The sequence below is a fragment of the Buteo buteo genome, chromosome 10 (assembly GCF_964188355.1).
Source record: "Buteo buteo chromosome 10, bButBut1.hap1.1, whole genome shotgun sequence".
Lineage (NCBI taxonomy): Eukaryota > Metazoa > Chordata > Aves > Accipitriformes > Accipitridae > Buteo > Buteo buteo.
The window spans coordinates 43,010,080-43,031,197 of record NC_134180.1 but is presented as its reverse complement, the minus strand read 5'-3'; the positions used below and the strand labels follow the sequence as shown (position 1 = coordinate 43,031,197).

At 42.0% G+C, this 21,118-nt stretch overlaps 2 protein-coding genes across 8 annotated transcripts in view; one reads left to right on the top strand and one right to left on the bottom strand.

The window, feature by feature from the left end:
* Nucleotides 1-1,679, bottom strand: part of MIER1 (MIER1 transcriptional regulator) — a 43,348-nt gene extending 41,669 nt beyond the window's left edge. Inside the window, exon 1 of one of the 3 annotated variants that reach the window (XM_075037332.1) lies at nt 1,072-1,679. Coding sequence is in view for 1 of the 3 variants with exons in the window: in XM_075037330.1 (XP_074893431.1) it covers nt 292-300 (9 nt within the window). In the remaining 2 variants the exon portion in view is untranslated. Of the gene's footprint in view, nt 1-291; nt 1,015-1,071 lie in introns of those variants that run through there. The other 2 variants (XM_075037330.1, XM_075037331.1) reach the window with 2 other exon arrangements.
* Nucleotides 792-20,829, top strand: DNAI4 (dynein axonemal intermediate chain 4). 5 transcript variants are annotated; one of them, XM_075037329.1, is made up of 17 exons: nt 792-925; nt 2,617-2,779; nt 3,666-3,856; nt 5,925-6,034; nt 6,259-6,412; nt 7,870-8,009; nt 9,157-9,315; nt 9,804-9,998; nt 11,290-11,540; nt 12,841-12,927; nt 14,654-14,805; nt 15,787-15,944; nt 16,144-16,265; nt 16,961-17,059; nt 17,717-17,943; nt 18,737-18,890; nt 20,680-20,829. In XM_075037329.1, the coding sequence occupies exons 3-17, from the start codon at nt 3,810-3,812 to the stop codon at nt 20,722-20,724; spliced, it is 2,100 nt and encodes a 699-aa protein (XP_074893430.1). In that variant the 5' UTR covers nt 792-925; nt 2,617-2,779; nt 3,666-3,809; the 3' UTR covers nt 20,725-20,829. The 5 variants fall into 5 exon arrangements, 4 of the variants coding, with proteins under 4 accessions (XP_074893430.1, XP_074893428.1, XP_074893427.1 ...); XM_075037327.1 differs by lacking the exon at nt 792-925 and adding an exon at nt 1,879-2,072 and having other exon boundaries at nt 7,909-8,009; XM_075037326.1 differs by lacking the exon at nt 792-925 and adding an exon at nt 1,879-2,072.
* Nucleotides 20,830-21,118: the final 289 nt, after the last annotated feature.

Sequence of the window (21,118 nt, the reverse complement as noted above, 5' to 3'; positions counted from 1 at the left end):
GTCCCCGACCGACCCACCCGCCCGGGGCCGCGCTCGGGTCCCTCCCGCCGCCGAGGCGGGCCCGGCGCCCCGGGGCGAAGCTCCCCGTCCCGGGGCAGTAGGCCCCGGAGGGAAACGGACGGGTACCGCGGACCCGACACGACGTCCCGGGGTCTGGATACGCCACCTCCCCGGCCCCACAACTAACTTGTGGGACGCTCCGCCCGGCCGCGGCCCCCGCGCAACAAGTTCCCGGGAAGGCTCCCCCCCCACACACCACCACCCCCCCCGCCGCCGCCGCCGCGCTCTCACCTCCGCCATGTTCGCTGCGCGGGCGGGCGGGCCGGCGGGCGGCGGCGGGGTTGGGTTGGGGAGGGGGGGGGGGAAGAGGGAGGGAGGGGAGGGCCGGGGAGGGGTCACATCGCCGCCGCGGCGGAGGAAACGGCGCCGGCGGGTCACGGTCTGCGCGGCGGCGGGGGGCCGGGGCGGGCAGGAGGGAGGGGGCACGCCACGCGCTACGTCACCGCGCACAGCTCCCCCCACCCGCGGAACGCGCGGGAAGCCTGCTGGGCGCCCCCCCCCCCCGCCGTTGCCGCCGCCTGTCACTCAAGCGGCAGGCCCCGCCCCCGCCCTGTCAGCGGTGAGGCGGCGGGCCCCGCTCCGCTCCCCGCCGCCCCGGGAGCCGCCGCCGCCGCCATTTAGGGCTTGGCAGGACCGGCTTAAAACAATGAAATAAAATAAAAAAAAATGAAATAAAAATCAGATGCCCGGCGCCGTAGAGTCGGTGTGGGTGCCGTTCCCTCCCGCCTGGCTCCTGACCCGGCAGTCGTACTCACTCGGTGAGGCGCACAGGCGTGGAAGCTCTCTCACCGACGACGAAGCGTTAGGAGGGAGGTCTTCAGGGAAACAGCTCTTGACCTGCTGCTGCTGTGTGGGACGCTCTCGGGTGAGATAATACCCACAACGCTAGGTTGGTCCTACGTTAAAGGCCCCCCCCCCCCCAAAAAAAAAACCAAACCAAACCAAAAAAACCCCCAGACGTCCAGTCCTAATTCTGCCTCTTTTCCCTAAAACCTTCCCCGGCTGCCTCACCTGCCCAGGTTCAGCTCTGTCCTAGGGCTGATGACACAAGGACACGCACAGCCCTGCGAGGCAAAGGGGAGGGCTCCTGATCCCGAAGTCTGGCATTACAATTGCTCTTGGAAGTGAGGAGGACACGGTAGCCTGTCAAACACTTTGGAAAAGCCTGTCTGCCCCCGTCTCGGGGGAGGGGGAAAGCCTGCCTCTGCTCTTCCCCCTGCCTCAAGTCTCTGCTGGCCTGGGGCTGGGGGCTGCCCGCTCCTGCTCTGCCCCCTTTCAGAGGCGCACAGATCATTTACGATCCGCAGTTCTCTCCCGAGCCGCCCCTCTGCCACCCCTTCTCCCGACGAACCGCATTTTAAATCCTCAAAAACGGTCCCCGTGGGGCGACGCTGAAAGGAAAGCACCCACGCATGCAACTTTTGCCGCTGACTCAAGCAAACGAGGGGAAAAAAAAAAAAAAACCAAACAAAAAACCAAAACCCAAATCCCTAAACCTTCCCCCTCAAAAAGCCCACACCTGCCCCGATCCCCGCCACCGGGGCCGAGTTTTACGGCGGGGCGGAGGGAGCTCCCGTCTCCCCGGGCCGCCGAGGACCTTTGTGCTTCAGTGACAAAGGGGGGGGAGCGGGGGCTTGCCGCGGCCCTGACGGCAGGGGAGGAGCCCCCGGGCCGGGCAGGGGGCGGGCGCCCCGGGGCGGCGGAGGAAGAGGAGGAGGAGGAGGAGAAGGGCGAGATGAGGCGGGCGCTGGGCGGCCCAGCCCGGCCGGGCAGGGAGAGGAGCCCGGGGACGCGGAGGCCGCGGCCCCGCGGTGAGGCGCGGGGGGGTCCCTCTCTCAGGCGGGCGGCCGCGGTGGGGGAGAACGCGGCCCGACCTATCAGCGGCGCCGTCCCTGGGCAGCCAATCGCCGCGCCGCGTCTTGGCGAGCGTTGCCGTGGTTACGGCGCGACGCGTTGTGCCCGCCGACCCTCGTCGCCATGCAGGGCCCCGCCGGCGGCCGGCGGCCTCCCCTGTGAGTGGCCGGGGGTACGGGGCGGGGGGGTCCCCGGCAGCGCTTTTTCCGCGGGCAGCCCACGCAAGGGCTGTCCCGGCTCGGGGCCTGCGCGGCGGCTCTCCCTCAGGCGGCTCCAGTCACGGCGGGCCGGGGTCGGGGCTAGGCCGGGAGGGGCGGGGGGGCTCCCGCCGGTGTCCCGCTCCGAGCGGGCAGCAATGCGCCACGGCGTGCCTGTGTAACCGGCCCCGCACGCAGCCCCTTTTATTGCCACATTAGTTCCCGCTTGTAAGCTTAGCCCCAGAAAACCAAACGCCAGTAAAACGTCTTTCAGGCTTTTATTTTACAGCAGGCATCGCCCCCCCCCCTCGCCCACCTCGCCCCTCCTATCAGCGCTTAAGCAGCTGAACGGAGATTTTTCTGAAGGAATTATTTCAGGATTATCATCCCGAATAGTTTAAATCTTTCAAACCATTCATGAAAGTTAAGGGACAAGTAATTTGGTGATCGTATTCGGTTGCTTGTATTTTGTCGATTGAAACGGAACTTCTACGGCTGATTTCAGGGTAAGGCAAGGATCAGGAGCAAGTTCTGGTAGCCAAAGACGAGCGAGCATCCTCAGTGGCATCTATGCACATAAAGCAGCGAGCTGCAGAAGCCTGTCCACGACTTCCGATGGCAAAGCTGTGGACAGGGCGTCTCTTGTGGGTAACAAGTATGCCACACGGGTGAGAAGCCGTTTACACTATTACTAAAAAGTTTTAAATGTGAGTTATTGTGGATGTTGAAAGTTGTCAGAAAGGAAGTGGGAGAGGGAGGAGGAAAGAAAAGGCATGTCTGAAGTTGAAGAGCTGTGGAGAAAGAAAATGATCCAGGAGCTTAATCCATTCTGAAATGATGATTAGTGTCCGAAAACAATCTGCAATAATAATAATAATAATAATAATAATAATAATAATAAAAATCAGAGTAACAGTTCTCCTCCTGTTACTGACTGAGAACTACTTGCTTTCAAATCTATGTGAGATATGTTGACTGTAGCACCTGTATGTCTTTATGTAAAAAATAGAAGATTCCCGTAATATAATCTGAGAGTTGTTTAAAGACCTTACTGAATACAATAAAATATTTTGAGCAGTATAATAAAAAAAGATGCATAATGGTTTCTCTCATTGCTTTTGCTGTAATGTTAATTTGACATGAATAGTTACAGTCAATAAGCTACTCTCAATAGTCATTATGGAATAAATGAGCCAGAAAAGACAATGAGGTTGACCAAGAAGGAGAAGTGGCTCTGATAGTGGGAGAAACAGAGTTTTTCTAGGTATTTTGCAACCATTTCTACAAAGAGAGTCCCAAAGCAGTCCCAGGCAAAGGTGACAGCCCTCTCAAGGCTGAACTCTAAAGGGAAAGCAGGAATGCAAACCCCTTCGCTCCTGTCCTGGTGTATATTAGGCATCATTTGTAGAGAGGGGATGCCTGTCTATTCTGTCAGGTTCCTGCCTGGATTGGGGTCTTCTTGTTCCAGATGGGATAAAATGTTGCAAGACTCATCACTGTCGCTTGTTTTGGGAACCCAGTGAAACTGTTATCATTATTTAAATATTTCTTCAGGTTTTTGATGATGAAGGAAAGGATGTGACACCCCATCCACTCTTCCGTTCAGATCCAAATACTGTTTTACCCAGGCAGGGCAAGCTCTTAGCATCAAGTGCTTACTTTGGGGCCACAGGATCTGGTTTTCTCTCTTCTTTTTCCATGCATCAGACATCAGGAGTGAATGGTACTTTAGGTTCGTTCTCAAGGTAAGCCAATATGCTGTCTCTTAAATCCTGTCTCACAGGGTACCTACCCTGCCGCAGCCACACATCTGATCTTCAGAGAGGTTGAGAGCTGGAATAATTACGCAGGGCTAATAATTATACTCTGTTGTCAAAATACAGAAATATGCCTGTCATAGTTGTCATTTAAAATTTGAGGAATAGTAACAAATAGAATAAACGGAATTTGTCAGTTCTCATGACTGACTATGTCAGAACTACTGCTGAAATGCTAATACATACAAGTGAAAGCAGACTACAGCACGCACTCCCGTGTCTAATTTTATTCAAATTCTTCTTAAAAAACATTTTTTTATGTAACATACCAGAATGGACCATTTTTAGAGACAGTGATGAGTACCTCACAGTTCAAAAATGCAGACATCCAAACTGCAGGTTTTGTAATGGTTAGGCCTGCATACAAAGTTGTGACAGAGCGTATGTGACAAAACACTCTCTTAAAGGTAGAGGAGGTTGTGCTCTGGTTGTCTGAGCAAGGCTGTACAGCTGAGAAGGGGCATCTGCAGCTCGTTAATATACTCCCTTTAGCTACTTCAGATGCTCTCTGCCTTCCCCAAGCATGTTTTTTCAAAAACTGGAATATATCAGTACCTGCTTAGTTGTGAGTATGGAAAAATGCTCTGGAAACAAAAGGTCTGGTTTCACTGAAGAGTTATACATTTCTTTTAAAGTATTTTGTCAGTTTTTAATGATACTTATTCAGTACAGACAACCCTTTTTAAAAACTTGACTCTTTCAGTTCAACTGTCAAAATATTGTTACCATAATAAGAATCCTCTCTTTTAAACTAACTTAAGCAAGTTAACCTCTGTATGCATTTGTGCATGCACTTCCAAAAATGTTCTTCTATGAAAACTTTTGAGTTAAAACTGCTAAATTATGTGTTTCACTACTTACTAGCTTTCATTTACAAACCTTCAGTACAGAGGGAATAAACGAAGTCAATGGACTTGAGCCATTTTATCTTCAGGCTGACAAACTCAATTAAGTCATGCAAAAGAAAGTAAATAACTATTTGTGTTTAAAATGAAAAATAATGAACCACATCACTTTATCCAATGGTGTGTACACATTCAAATTGTATGGAGTGGAGATGCTATTTATTTAATCAAAAGGACTAAAAGACTGGTAAAGTCAGCACTGAAAAAAAATACAAGTTAAAGCATTATTTGTGGTTTTCTTTCTCAAAGTTAATGCCATTGTGATGTCTGACAAAAAGATTGTTATGTGAGAACTGTCTTTTTGTCATGCTTCCTAAGGTGGCTATCATAAGGGATAATCCTAGAGGTAGGGATATTAACCAGGACGAAATAGACACAAAAAAATTGACGTAAAAATACAAAGTATCGCCTGAAAAATAAATGCACCCTTTTTAGAGACAAGAGCTCTTCGTTTAGAAAACAAAATTAAATGATTTAACTTTAGTTTTCAACACAAATCTTAAAAACGGTCTTTTTCAAATGCCTTTTGTATGTGTATAATTGCTCACACTCAGCTTTTGAGGAGAAAAATCTCTTGACAAACCTCCCAACTGTACCTAAGTTTTGAGTTTAACTGCTAGTTATCACAGATATCACCACTATGAACATTTTGTTAACAAGTTAATCCTTCAGATGAGTTTCTTGTGCATTTCAAAGACATTTCAGTACATGCAAGGCACCAAAGGATCTTAATTCTGGTTGAGAACAGTGCTACCTGTGGGTATGTGTTATCACACAGTAGGTAGCCAACACTTCACGTTATAATATGCTAAGAATGAATCTGAGAGCTCAACAGCTTCTTTTCCATCAGCTATTTAATGCCTGAGGATATGCTGTCAGAGGAATTCTTCCTTTTTAAGTCTTTTTCAAACCATTTCATTATTTTCTTTCCTAACCTTCTGTGACTTCTTTTACAATGCAAGCATCATTGTATGTGCTCTTACAGTCTTCTGTGGTTTATCCTGATAACAACACTGCTATTTTTGTAGTGCTTTGCTAACTGACATCTGGACTCTCACATAGTATTTCTGCTTATTTCTTTGTTACTGAAGGACATATGGAAGCAGCAGTACTTCTCTATCAAACGCATCAACAACTGAGTCTGTACTAGACGAAATAGTAGAACCTGGCTCTCGACGAGACACAACTGTTAGCTTATCTGGTAAAGAACACACACTGTATAATTATAGATTTAAACTGTTCTTTGGAGCACTGTGTTTTGTGAGACACTGCGGTACGTGGATGTGAGATGCCCAGCACTTTGAAGGAACTCAGTGCCTCACAAATTTTGGCTCCTGATCATTACAATAGTTTCAGAATTAATTCGTCCTCTTTTAAATTTAGAGCAGAAAAGGTCTCGCTTGTTAACCTCATATAATTTTTCAGATGTGCAGGTGAGGCAAGAGGAGATAAAAGAATGGACAAATGAAGACTTAGATAGGAGAGTGGATATTTACCTCACAGAGACGGAAACTATCTGGATATTGGATATGCCATCTGTTGTGGTGTCTGTAGAATCAGAAGATGCTGGAAGAGTTCTGTATGTATATTGGTAATTGTGTACATGCATGTAGTGTGCTCAGCACGCACAACTTCTGCTGACCACAAAATCCTGAACAGGCTGCTCACACATAGTAGTTTTAGTGTTCTGACTACTAAAATTTGTCATTTCACATTTGTTTAAAGCCATATTAGGCTTGAGTCTCTTCTGTCAAGATAGCCCAAATTTCTTACAACTCCTTCCTGTTGATCAAATTAATACCCTCTTTCACTAATAAATTAAGGCAGATTAGCAAAAGTGGGGGATGGTGACAAGAGAACACACAAGGGATGGGGGAAAGAAAAGATGGAGAAGTGTGGTATACATGAATTACACCATTTAATTTTAATGAAAACAGTAAGAAATTGCAAACCTCTGCATTGATTCTTGTGTGTAGCTTTACAGCTAATTGTTTCTTAATAACAAAGATACAAACAAACTAGGCAGGCCTTGGCTTCCTCTGAAGCTCTGCACAGTGCTTCTAGCTAGAAGAAACCTCACACCACCACAAGTGATGTTGCCTGTTAAAACACTTTGTCTCCCCTTAGTTGCATCTACTGTGTTGCCACTTCAGAGTCTCCTCCCTGGACTATCATGAACTTTGGTAGGGAGTTAACCCAGAACTCATAGGTTTTTTGGCTTACTCCCAGGGGCTGACTGGAACAGAGTGCAGCAAAGTTCTCTCCATGACGGATGACAGACTTCTCACACAGCTTTTGTAGACGTAAGCCCCAAAGCCTGAGATGCAGTGTACTGCAACTGGCAAGTCAAACAAGGAGTTTTTCCACTAGTATACACACAAAGTTCATGGTTAGACTCCAACCGCCACTGTCTGTGAATCACACTGGAGTGATTTTTGGGAAGAAGGAAGAGGAAGTGTATCCTATGAATCAGACTTAGCTGGAGTACACAGCCTGTATTGCCAACTGTATAGGAACAGACCTGAGCACAGCAACTTGTTGGTGGACTAAGGCAGGGTATAATCTATGTCTGCTGTTAGAACATTGAAACCAAAATAATGAAAAAAGTTTCACAGTTCCCACTGACTATTCCTACAGAACCTAAAGGCTGGACAAAATAGAAATGTACTAGTTCTGTTTTTGTCTCTTGGATACACTGCCTTTCACTCCCAAGTGATGAGAGCTACATATTTCTGAACTCCTCTGAATTCCACCAAAGTACAAAGGTAGTTGGAGTAGGGATTTTTGCTGATGCCTACCTCTACAGGCCATTTCTGTTTTAGAACAGCATCACAAAGCCAGAAATACCTGCTGAAAGATGATACGTAGAGTGAAATAAAAACTAGCAATCAAAAAAAAACCCAAGCAGTAAATTTATGACACAGAGTATCCTCTCCTGTTCAACTTGTGGTTAAATACACTGAGAATTTGAATGCAAATGTTTTTCAGAAAGTCAATATACACTTTTTCTCTTCCCCCCCCCCCCCCCCCGCCGAGGGAGCGAAATAGGATTTATGTTGACATTTGCAAAAACAGACCTGGTAACGATCGCTTTGTAGAAAAAATGATGCAAACCATTAACGGCGCTGCAAAGAACAAGGAAGTGCAATGTGACAAAATCATCATGGAAGATAAAGGTAAACTTTCTGAGTGCCATATAGGAAAGGGTATTTAATAAGAACGGGCTGTCATTTACTACATTGTACCCTTGGGAGTTGGGTTCATTATTACATTTAGTTTACTTATTAAATTTTTATTTGGGAAAACTCCAGCATACCGCTAGATCATACAGAAAACTCCCCGCACACAGGTAGGATACTGAGGAAAGGGTTTTTTCTTTCTTCCATCTCTAAGCAGGAGATGTCTCCTCAACTTTCACTTCCAGAGCTTTAAGTTCAGACAGGCTAGCATGATTTGTGGGGGCCTTTTCTGCCCCTCCTAAAACTTGAACATTGGTACTGGTACACTGTATCCATTGCAATAAAATAGTCATTACGCTAGCAGAGAGCTGCTGTGTCCTGCCTGCCTCAGCACTTTTCAAGCAGAGTGTGCTTCTTAGGAGGCAGGACTTCACCTAATACTCAGCTATGCTCTTGAAATGTGAAAGCACACAGTTCCTTCTTTTCCCCTTAACTTCTCAGTGACACTAGTCTCTATTTCTATTTGCCATAATGCACAGAAGAGAACCTCTCTTACGAGATTTAAAATCTTGGGGAAAGCAGAAAAATCTTGGCAGTCTTACAAGATGATAGATGCAATTTTACAAAATGTTCAACCTCAGTGCTCTAAAAAAATTATAGAGGAATAACTGGGTTTTAGATGCGCGTGCTGAGCTTTGCCTCACTATGGACATTTTTTTTTGTGTAGGAGGCCAAAGAAAACTATGGGGAATGCTGTTCCAAACATTTTTCCTTTGTGTTTGTTAGTGTATGTAAAATGAATGAAAATAAAAAAGTAAAATAGATGTTAATCTGATTTGAAAACATACCTTGAGCATCAGCAGGGCTCATTCCAACCCAGGTTTGAAAGGCTGAGCACACAAAGGCAAGGTTATGGAGCATTGTTTCCCTGGGAGATGCCCTGCTGAAGGGAAGCCACACACCCAGAAGACCCTGATGCAGCTGCTGCAATGACACAACAGCTGTTGCTACAGCCTTGTCTGACCCTCGGTTGGTTTCAAGAACAGTTGGGAGTGTAGTACAAAAAGTAAATCTCCGCTCAGCTGTCCTTTTAATAACGTACCAAAACAAGAGACTTGTATAATACAGTGTAATTCATTTCTAGGGATGCTGGTCACTTCCTGGGACTTGTATGATTCATTTAATGTATCAGAAATAGAACCTACGTCAAAAGCAGAAGGTAGCAGAGCCACAACTGGGAGAAGCAGCAAATCTCATACAACTAAAAAGCACAATCAGACTATGTTGGTCTCTTCCAACAGAGGTAACATTTTTCCAGATTTACATTTCTGCCATGTTTTCATCCTTCTAAACCATGTATATCACTATGCTGTGTGGTGAAAACTACCTGAAGAAAATGCTTGGTCTGCCTGTCTGCACTTGAAAGAGAGTTTGCTAAAGAACCTTGGACAGGTCTGCACCGAGACCTTTTCTGTACAATGCCATCATAAATGATCTTAAATAAAGATAAATAGTCAGTGACAAAGTTTGCTGGTACTAAGTTACTTAGGACACTAGAAGCAGACCACCAATTGTAAAAAATTCCAGAAGTATCCCATCATACGATTTGATCAATAAAAGAAAACAAAATTAAAGCAAGAAAAAATTAATAATGTAAGTATTTTCTGATCACGATAGATTCTTCTATGCTTTTTGCAGGTGGAGGAAGAGGAGACTTCTTATCCCCTTGACTTCTATGTGCAAAGTATTATCATGTTAAAACTGTTTTTTTCCCATATTATCTGTTGTCAGGCAGCACAACTTCTTCTCTAATGATTTCGGAAAGTGCTGTTCTTGCCAGAATCCACGAAGAGGAGGAATGCCATTCAGAAGCTATATTAACGTCAGAAAACTTTCAGCAGAATTTGTTTTTCATGGAGAGGATTCTAATGGAGAATATTTTTCAACCCAAACTTGCAGCTTATCGGCAGTTTCCTGTCCTTATAGGTTTGTTTCTTATTGGCTGCCCTGGTTTCAGCACAAGGCTTTGCATGCTATTGAAAGTCATGGAGTTATGTCCCTCATTGAATGTCTTTACAGATGACAAGTCATTTAAGAAATAGACAAAGAAAAGGAGAGAGTTTATGAGATGTCAACATGAACTTTGCAATTTTACATTCACTTCAACAGACAACCCTACTATATTTGGTGGAAGAATTGAATAAATGAGTTCTGAGCTGTCTCATCTCCCTTTAACACCACAAACTGAGACTTACTCAAAATATTAGTCAAACTTGTTTACTGACAGTTAAGATACAGATTAATTCTGCTACTTCTCCAACCATTTTTTTTATTGGAAAGTCTTTTACTGTTTGGTGGGGTTTTTTTTAATTTTATAAGGAGTCTGATGCTAAACAGAAGTTTTAGCCTGATAGATGGTCAGTGCCTAACATAAAGTACATTCATTGCAGATTGTTAAAAGGCATTACCTGGACTCAAGTGCTAAGTAATATTTTACCTTTTCCAGGAGTTTCAAGTTAACACAGGGATTTAAAAAAGAAAAAAAAAAAGGGCTTCATACTGCTTTTATTGTATTGTACCTCTTTGTATCAAAGAGAGTTTCAGTTTGTCAGGCAAGAACCTGTTGCATTCCATCACTCTACAGGAACTAGCTACAGCTGGAGCATGATACTGGCCAGGACAACTTTTGTTCTGACAAAATGGCAGTTACTATGTTCTTATTTTGTTAACAGTGATCTGAGATCAATTTATGATTTGCACATTACATAAAATAAAGGGGTGAGTAAACAAAAAAATACTTCGCAAACACAGTCTAAAAATATGCTCTACACTTAATTTTCCTAAGAAATGAGCAACTTACTACAGCATCATGTAACTTAGCTACAGTGTTACAGCATCAATGCATAAATGTGGCTCTTTAAAGTTTGGCATGTAACTTAAAAAAAATCCCTGTCTAAATAATTATTTAAATATAAGAGATTAGAAACATTCCTGGTGGGGGGTGGACATAAATTCATAACATGTTGCTAGGTAGCTAAATCCACTCAAACACCTGGAGCATAACTGGCACACTACAGCCTGCTCGAGCCATCTTCCATGTCCCTATCAACATTTTAGCCACATTTTTAGAAGTTACGATGTCTTAATTCCTCAAATCTTCACTTTTTTTTTCTGCAAAATATTTGCTGAAAGGGCAAATTTTTCTTCTGTTGTGAATGACTGGAGTTAGATGAATGAAATGTTACTACTCAGGCTCTACCATATTTGTGCATTTTAGATCCTGATGTTACATCAGACATGAGTGGTACAGTAGCAGCAGTGAAAGAAGCTAAACAGGAAGAGCATGACAAGGAAAAGAAGGATAAGGAAGAGCAGAAGGATACATTTGTTGACCCATCAATTCTGTCAGATCTAAATAAAACCCCAGAAGAAATTGTGCCTCCCAGATTGGAACGGCTGTGGTCATATATATGTGATTTAACTAGTGGTCACAATGTGAGCACTATGGCTTGGAGCAAAGTAAACCCAGTGAGTTAACAAATTGCTTTTTCTTAGCTGTTTACAAAATGGTATAAGTAATTGTTGGTGTAAATAAACTCCTGATTTTGATGTCCTTTGTTGGGAGAGATCTCAGAGAAATGGATTCATCCCTACAGTCAGGTAGGTTGTCTTTGCATCCCACTCTCTGTATTTTGCCCTTCCATGTAACAATATTGCTACATTATTCTACAGGTTGGACAGCTGCGCTAGGCTTTTCCTACAATTGTATCACAACAGCTTTAATTGGTCCAGAATTTAATTTAATTGGTCCAGTTTACCATGGGTGGTCACCTGAAAAGCAATGTTAAGATGATAGACTTGGTCTGTTATAGAACTGGATGTTGAAATTCAAACCCCTGCTACTAAACTTTATCACCATTGATGGAGTTTATTCGTGATAGTTTGGATACCACATCTTTGTTTCTAACAGTAATCTCCCAAGAAAGTGGCATTCATCAAACTTTAAGTATAAGATGCATAGTAACAGGCACAGATTTCTGAGGAGCTGGCCCAAGTTTATTTAATTCAGTTTCAGTGGAGGTGAGAATGACTCGGACATCTCCACTTTCAGAGTAATGTAAGGCTCAGTTTTTCCAACAGAGCTCTCTTAATGGCCACAACACAAGTAATGAATGGAAGGAAGCTAAAAAGCAGGTAGGATGAGAAACATAAAACCAGTAAGATTGCCCCAAGGGAAAAAAAGAGAGAAAATAAAGACCATTTCATACTATTAGTACATCAGATCCCTAGGTATTATAAAAAGTTGGACACGTTTATAGACTTCAGTCTTAGAATTCTAGGGTTTGCTCCTGTTTCTTACTTCTACTTATGGAAAGGAATGAACGGAATTCATTGGACCCCACTGTGGAGTGCTAAAAACTAGAAGTTTGAAGTGGTCACTGAAGGTCCTTTTGCAGCTTAACATTGAGAAATAAAAGTAGTAGTAGTATTACATATTCCATTAAATACTGCACATTAAAATGTGGTTACAGAATAATGTATCTTCATCTCTGGAAAGGGATATATTTTTATGGTGGCCAGGGAGGGGGGATTGCAAACACAAATGATAGTGACTGTGAATGCACTTCTAGTTGAACTAGTTTCCAGTATCCTAGAAATTCTGAAATTCTTTTCTTCTTGTGTGTTATTCTACTTGTATATGACATGAGCATTATTTTTCCAGACTTTGCACTGAGAGTCACTGTTAGCAGAAAGTTGCCTTTTAAAAATATACAAGTGAACTTCGAGCTAAACTGAGATACATCTGTTTGTTAATCTGTGCTTTTAGGATCTTTTAGCTGTTGGTTATGGAGCATTTGATTGTAAAGAACAGAAGAAAGGCTTGGTTTGCTGTTGGTCATTGAAGAACCCCATGGTAATGAGCAACCAGTTTTTCTTTCTTTTTCTTCAATTCATTTTTCTGCTATACTATTTCTGCTTTATTTATTTCCCTCTTCCTGTTTCAAAAAGCAAGACCTAGGCAGTAAGGCTGAATTTGCTAGCCCAAACCACACAGTTCTGGAAAATTGATTCCAACTGCAGTACCTAGTAATGTGCTTAAATCTTGACCTAAAGAAAGTGCCTGCAGGAAGCAGTTCGGTTTCTGTGCCTGTCAGTCCTCTCAATTGACACTTCCAACAGAGGTGCTGACTGTACTGGTGGTTTGGTAACATGGACATCTGTTCACAGGAACTAAACTCATTGTACACAGGCCACCAAACAACCAACAGATGGTTACAAGTCTCAGGTAGTACCAGTCTATGCTAGGCAACGTAGCAATGCAGATCTCTGTATCCCATTTCCAACCCCTAGGGCCACCTACCCAAGACTGTAAATCTGTTTTGTTATTACTGTGGGTAGACCCCAGGTGTGTAGAAATTATTTTTTAGACTGGAAAAGTCTTGAGCACAGCAAATGTGAAAATAAATCCATTTACCTTTTGTTTTTCAAAATCTATACAGCATTTGTTCAATACTTCCAAACTTTCATTACAGAGAACTTCTGTATTTTAAATTTAAGGATTATCCTTTCCAACCCATTTTCTGTTGTACCATGAAATTCTGTTAGGCTGAAGCAAAAAACTTAAAAATTTATAATATAATTATCTAATCTAACTTCTCATAATACCGTCAAAAAGACAGTAGATTTCATAGATGTAACATTTACATATTTACATATCTACCTGAAAAGCAATCCTTTTTAAATGAGCCATTTTTTAAAAAAATCTTGGAAATCTCAGTTACAAAATGACACAGTAAAAACCATCTGTTTGCCATCAGATTGCACAAATTTAGTTTGATTTGTTCTACAAACTTCACTTGGCCAAACTTGTGTATTAGATTAATTTAAGTCATGCAGAGTCACATCTTTGATGCATGTTTATCACGTCAACAACAATCAAATACTCTTGTGATTCCCTGATGTCACCATAGTCCTCAAGTCCCTAACATTGAGAAATAAGATCTGGCATGCACACTGAAATACAGTTCTTTCTTTGCAAACTAACACCCTACTGTTTCCCATTTCAAGAGCTCGGTGCAGTGACTTCTTTAAGGATTTAATCTTCTAACAGAGCTGAATCAGTTCTGTGATTACATGGAGAAATTACATGAAAATAGCAGTTTACTGATTACCTGAAGTATGTCAGATAATGTTTTATCTTCAGCTAAGTTTCTGTAATTGGAAAGGAACTTACTTTCATATTACAAGATAGAAAACAACTGGAGAAATTTTCCAAAATGCCAAGTTTGTTTTAAAAAGAAAAAAAAACAAATCAAACAAACAAAAACCTCACGCTGTACTCAGCTGAACCCTAGGGAACTTGATTTTTAGGTATTTGGCTTGGACTAGGCCCATATAACTTATTTTACAGTGTCATATTTCTGCATAGCCTTTATTTTTTCCTAATTTTATCAGTTGCAGCAAGAAGTAAACTGAATCATTTAGAATATAGTACCTAATTTCTGTCTAGAAGTAGTCCCTATGGTCATCAGCACTTGAATTTTCCAGCAGAGCTTGGCAATTCAGTATCCAGTGTTGAGAAGACCGAGGCAAATTAAGCAACTAACTTAAAAATGTTCTTGTATTTTTCTACTGGTCAGTGGCCAGAGCGTATTTTCCAGTGTGAGCATGGTGTTACTGCTTTGGATTTTTCTATGGCAAGCCCAAATCTTTTAGCGGTTGGAATGTATGATGGTTCTGTCACAATCTATAATGTACGGAGTTGTAATGACGCTGCACTTTTGGACAGCAGGTAAGGCTATGATTTCCCATTTCCTCCCACCTTGGTCACGTCTTAGCAGATAACAAAGAAAAGAATATCCACAACTGAGAAGCTGAGGAATAGTAACAGTCTAAGATAAGTAAGGTTTGTCAATGCTTAGGGATGTTGCACAATTTTTTCATTTCCAACTTTCATCAGTATTTTCCAGTTTTGACTGGAAATGCCTACATAAACAATACTCTCAAATACTAGAAGCTGCTGGAGCAAAACTGCAGATGCAAAAATTTATGATAGTGCATAAATGCCTGGAAGGGCCGGAGTGGGCCAAACAGACTTTTCCCATTCCACTTATTTACACCAATACAGCCAAATCCTCAGACACTGCCATTCTCTCTCTGCACTGCCATCATCCTCTATTGTTATTTCTGATGATAAATGCTTACATTACTTTAAGACCACTGGTCCTTATTTGGGATATGAAACTCTCTGCGCTGTTGCTGTGCATACAAAGTGAGTTATGCACTTTGGAAAGGTGAAACAAATGATTATTATGCTCTGACTTTTTAAGAAAATGAAGCAAGTTATCACCACGTATCATTTTATACTCCATGTACTAACTAACTAGGACAATCCTGCCCTGGATAATAAATCCTTATGGGAGATCAGTGGTAGCTTTTGGTGTTTTCTCACTGATTCCACTTGCCAAAAATGGAGAGAACATCAGAATATGTGAGGGATAAGCAGAAATTAAGAAGAAAATGAGGGGTGGGGTGAGTGATCAGGGAGACATTTGCCCTAAGGGTGGCTCCATAAACAGTGCCCTGAAACTAAGTATCAAACGTTTTCCCTGGGAAAACAGCCAATATTCAATTTTTTTTTTTCTTAAAGAAAAGCTAAACAACATTTCTGTCATAAGGCTTGATGTTCATTACAAAGGGGAAGGTTAATTTTTCAAATATATCGTCTTGTCTTTGTTCATGTATGATTTATTATGTGCATCTTTTATCCCAGTGAATCCTCAAATAAACATACAGGTCCTGTATGGCAAATGAGGTGGGTGGAACAGGACAGAGGTGCAACAGGAGATGGCAAAAAAGAGAGATTAATCTGTATCTCAGCAGATGGCCGAATAACAGAGTGGTTTATACAGAAAAGACTAGATTGCATTGGTAAGCATTTTTCCCTGCAGCTTTTCTGCAGAGGTATAATACCTGAGATTGCAATGGCTTCATTTTATTTCGGGTGACATTCTTTATACTAGGTATCATACACAAAACATTTAAGAGCTGTTGAGCATTCCAAAGAAGCATGAGTTATTCATAGCACTGTCACTTACTTGTTTGACAAAAACTCTTGCTATTTGCACAGATCTGATGAAAATAAAGCGAACAGAAAGTGAGAAGAAAAAATTACCAGGTGAGAAAGAAAGGAAAAGGGAAGCTCTGATATCTCAACAGGCAGCTGGAATGTGCTTTGACTTCCATCCAAAGGTAGGCTTAGAAAGTCCATCCTGGCTAAAGTATTATCCAGCAATACTATGCAGCAGGGGTGAGATGCTCAGCTGGAGCTACTTTAATATGCACTAGCCTAGGACTTGCACTGGTATTTAAAGCATATTTAGTTCTGAAAGAAAATTGCTTCTTAGCTAATAACAGTTTTACTGAAAATGGATGATATGGTAAACCAATCAAGTAATCCCTGTATGTGAACAACTCTATGATTTCAGCCACATTACTCACATTTGCTTTGGGCCAGATCCTACAGTAGATTTCCTCTGTGTGTTGGTCAAATCAGTAACAATTTGACTGTTCAGCATCTACCAAGTCTAGGACTTAGATGGCAGTGCTTCTCCTCTTTGTCCGGCTGAATATTTTGTCCAGAGAGCATTTAAAGAATTCATACATTTGCCCATGTGGATCACAGAAAGTCCAAGATTTTCAGGAGTCAAAAATCACAGCGTATGTTCTGCATAAATGGAGAACACACATACATTCTGGCACCACTATATCTACTGCACATACACCGCTGCAGCAGATATGCAAGCAGGCCACCACACCACATCCTGGCAACTCCACCTTAGTTCTTCAGAGGACTGTCACTGCCAAACTCATACGGTCCTTTATAGATTTTTGGATGAATGATAAATAGGTTAATCCAGCATAGGCTACTTTTACCTTTCTTTTAGGATACTAATTTTTATCTTGCTGGAACAGAAGAGGGTCATATCCACAAATGTTCTTGTTCATGCAATGAGCAGTTTCTAGAGACATACAGAGGCCATAAGGTGAGTGATACGTAAAAAAAGTAATGACAGCAGAAACTGCTCAATTAAGTTCACAAATGTAATAGTTTCTTTGCTTATATTTACTAAACAAAACATCTGTAACAAAAGAAGCTTAAACTTCTTTTCTCATATTAGGAATGAATTCCTATAGCATAAAGCATCATAGCCTTACAGGATTACTTTCTACGCTATAAGGATTATTTTTTTTTAAGTAATTTATTAAAACTTGTACTATAAACTGTTTTAAAGCTTTAGTTCTGGCTTTATTTTAAGAAAACAAACAGTAATCTGATTGTCCTGCTAACCACAGTTAAATAGCCTTACCTCTGAGAGAAAGATGGCAGAACTTTAACAACACTTCTTTTTTTGAAAGTCTCTGCTTCATCCAAGAAGCTGCCTTTTCAGCATCAGCTTCTCCTAACAACTGGTGAAGGGACAGAATCAGCTGAATGCTTTTTATTCCTAAGATCTCTCCTGTCTTATCACATCTGCTGCATCCTAATTTCCTATGGGTACACATAACACAATGCTGGTTTTGCTATTAAGGTCAGAGGACAGTCAGGGATTTCCATGAAAGGTCACTATTAAAAACCATCTTGTGAGGCTGTAGCTCTAGAATAACACAAAGTTCTTTTTTGTTTCTTCCCAAACACCAAGGGTCCTGTGTACAAAGTCGCTTGGAATCCATTCAGCACTGACATGTTCCTAAGCTGCTCTGCAGACTGGAGCATTATTTTATGGCACCAGGATTCACAGACGCCCATTCTAACTTTCAGTTCCACCACTGCTTTTGTTCATGATGTTATGTGGTCTCCAAAATCAGCCTGCATATTTGCAGCAGTGAATGAAAGCAGAGCAGAAATTTGGGATCTTAGTGCCAGCATGTAAGTAATTAGTTTTCTCAAAGAAGATTCTGAAACTTAATGGCACAAAGGCTACACATTAATCCCTAATCAATACTGTTACAAGACCATGGCAGCTCCATGCTGTTTGCTTGCTTAGTTATTGAAAGTACTTCAATTTGAAATACTCATTTTATAAAAGCATATGGCAATTACCAGAGAATTGTGGTTATAAGAGAAGGAGCTGGATGCCTCATGGAATTGCTAAAGGGTAAATCTGCTTTTTTCCCTCCAGAAATCACAAATTCTACCACGGCCATAGTTAAAAGGAAAAATAACAAAACTGAGCTGCTTTGGATGTTTTATAAAGATAAGATGGTCAGAAGTTCAGATACCTCTCATGTTTTCCCACTACTGTAAAGTAGGTGTACAACTCATGTGCAGCTTAGTTAATCTGTGGCCTTGTACCGCTGGTCTGTACTACTTAGTATTAATGACAGCATGAAGCCTGCAGTGGAGTAGGAGGCCCACCAAATCTTGCAGTAGCAAAAAGCAAATTATTCATATAATAAAAATATTAACCCCCACCCCCTATATTAGGCAACAGGACAGATTTTAGGCAACCAGGATATCTTTGTTAATAGCAGCAGGGATTTTTGTTCTGGTGGAGACGAAACAAAACACTGCCTCACTTCTTAGTTTTTGAGTTAATCTAGAACATGAAAAGTAAAACATGCAACATTTATCTGGCCTGCATTACTGCTAGAGTTTACATGATAGTCCACTCAGGCAAATGCAATGTTACCTATTAATTCTTGCCCCTGCTGGGTTGCAGCTTGAACCCCGTGACCTCATGCTTTGCCAACCCAAGAGTGAAATTCACATCTGTACTCTTTGCTAAGAACACCGACTGCCTTCTCGTAGGAGACAGCAAAGGAGAAGTCAGTGTGTTTGAGCTGCAGAACCTGGCTGCTCCCAACAATAATAAGGTACGGTTCACTAGGACAAGGTGGTGGTCCTCAGAGGCCTGCATGCTTGTCTGGTACTTCATTCCTCCAAAAGGGGCTTCTGTTAAAGATCTAGCTAACAGATATTGAAATAGGTGGAATCAGATACAATTCTGTAAGCAGATTAAAACCTGAGGCAGTTCCTGCTCTTCTGCGTGCCATACCACTAGAAACTTCAGGAACAGGTAAATAAGTTGAACTTCAGGTTTCACTTGATTGCAAATCCGGAGGTTTGGCACAGCTGGATTTGGGAGGGACACTCAGGGCAAGGGCAGGAAGGTGGAGCTGCCTCTAAATGCAGTCTGCAGGTGACTGTATTTGGCAGAATGCCCTTACCTGCTGACAACACAGGAACGACGTGCCCTCTCCTGGCCACCCACAAGATAGTCTCACTTCGTTGGTGTCAGCAAACCCATTAGCCCTTGGGCTCTGTATTGCCTTCACTCTTTTAGAAGCCACTACTTATCTTCGTGAGGGCTTTTCTGTCCTAGATGACATGTGAGAGTTTGACTTGCCTTACAACGAGGTTCCTTTCCAACCGTACCATTGCATAGATTCCGTGGCATCGGCAGTGTAAAAGCTGACTGATGTAAATTGTGAATCCCTTCTGTTCACTTTTGCATAAAGCAGTGCTATTTTATACCAAAGGCCCACAGGGCCCTCCTTGCCTGGTCCATGGTACAAAATTCTGATGCCACCCTGGGTACTCCAGCACCGGGTGGATCCCTCCTGCACTGCTCCCTTTGTCCTTTCAGCTTTGAGCAAGGAGCTTTGGCTTACTGGAGTTGGGTTCCCCAATTGTAAAGTGGGACTGGTACTTTTTAAAATCCTTTTGAGTTAGTTATATGGTGCAAAACACTAAACTTAAGTTGGAGGGAATGAAAATGCTGATGTTAATCTAACCTTCATTCTTAGGGTATTAAGCATTAATAATTCACAATTGTCAGCATTGCATTTAGAAATTCTAATAATTACCAGCCTCATTTGCCAAGTGCTGTAAACTGCAGAGCAAAAAGATGTTTCCCTTAAAAACTAAAAGTGAGGCCATTGTTGTTAAACTTTCAGAAAAAAAAAAAAATCTGTGAGGTTTTCTTCTGTAAATCACCATGAAGCAGCCCAAGTCATCTGAGCAGAGGAGTTCTTCAGTTAATAAGAGTATAGGGATAATTTTCTGGGTATGTTACCAGAACAGGACTAAAAATATCAGTGCTTAATTTCACAGACTTTGGGCATCTGGCATAACTGGTCACTGAGTCACAGAGCCTCATTAGCCAGCAGGAGCCTTGCTTTCCAGCATCATCCATTTCTTTCACTCCCTTTTCTGCTAACAGCAAGGTCTTCCTAGGCTTAGGTATGTACAAGGCTTAGCACGACAGGGTCTGTACTACAACTAACACTAAAGGGAGATAGTTACTTCAGGGGCAATCACATCTAAGTACAGCTACCATACATGTATCATCTTGAAAATTAATTTCCTTTTTAAACGAGATGTATGCTTGCATGCTGCCAAGTGTGATGGCTACAAATGCAATCCAAACAGGCCTGCCAAAAAGTGCTATTTTCAAGGAGCACTGTTAGAGGTAAGCATAGTATTAACAGAATGCCAAAGAAGAATCAGCTGACATAATACAAACTACCTTAGCCTACTTTCTGGATGCTCATTGCACAAGCAATTCTGTTCTCAGTTCGTAAATAGGAGTTTTGGATCACTGCATGTCTTATACTGCAATTATGCTGTCATACAGCTCTTTTTTTTCCTCTTATTTTACAGGTTGGTACCTTACATGACATAATTGGTCCTGCTGTACCTATTTAACAGCAGCTAACTGATACACCTTCTCAGTTGGTAAACAGCAAGAAAGACTTATTGTAGTATTAACATTGACTGTTTATTCTTCTTCAATCATTAAAATTTCTCTTTGAAACCATACTGGTTAGAAACGTCTTTCAAATGCTCTAAATTTTCCTCTGGAAGTCCCCCTCATTAGACAAACAGTATTAATACATTTTTGGCCTTCCCTGTAATACAGATAAGGTAATAGAAAGGTCTCTGTAGTCTTTTCTCCTTGGGCTTTTTCTCCTTGTTTTTTTCTTCCAAGGTCTTTTCTCCTTCGGTTACTCAAAAAGCAAAAATGCTAAAATCACCTCCTGTATAGGCCACTCCATAATACAGCCGAAGTCCTTACCCAATGTAGTCTGTATCTTCCCTG

Coding starts and splice junctions, on each gene's coding strand:
- DNAI4 (XM_075037326.1), top strand. CDS start 2,038: ATGCAGGGCCCCGCCGGCGGCCGGCGGCCTCCCCT. Junction 9,999..11,289: donor GCAGTTTCCTGTCCTTATAG/GTTTGTTTCTTA, acceptor TGTGCATTTTAG/ATCCTGATGTTACATCAGAC. Junction 17,060..17,716: donor AGACATACAGAGGCCATAAG/GTGAGTGATACG, acceptor CCAAACACCAAG/GGTCCTGTGTACAAAGTCGC.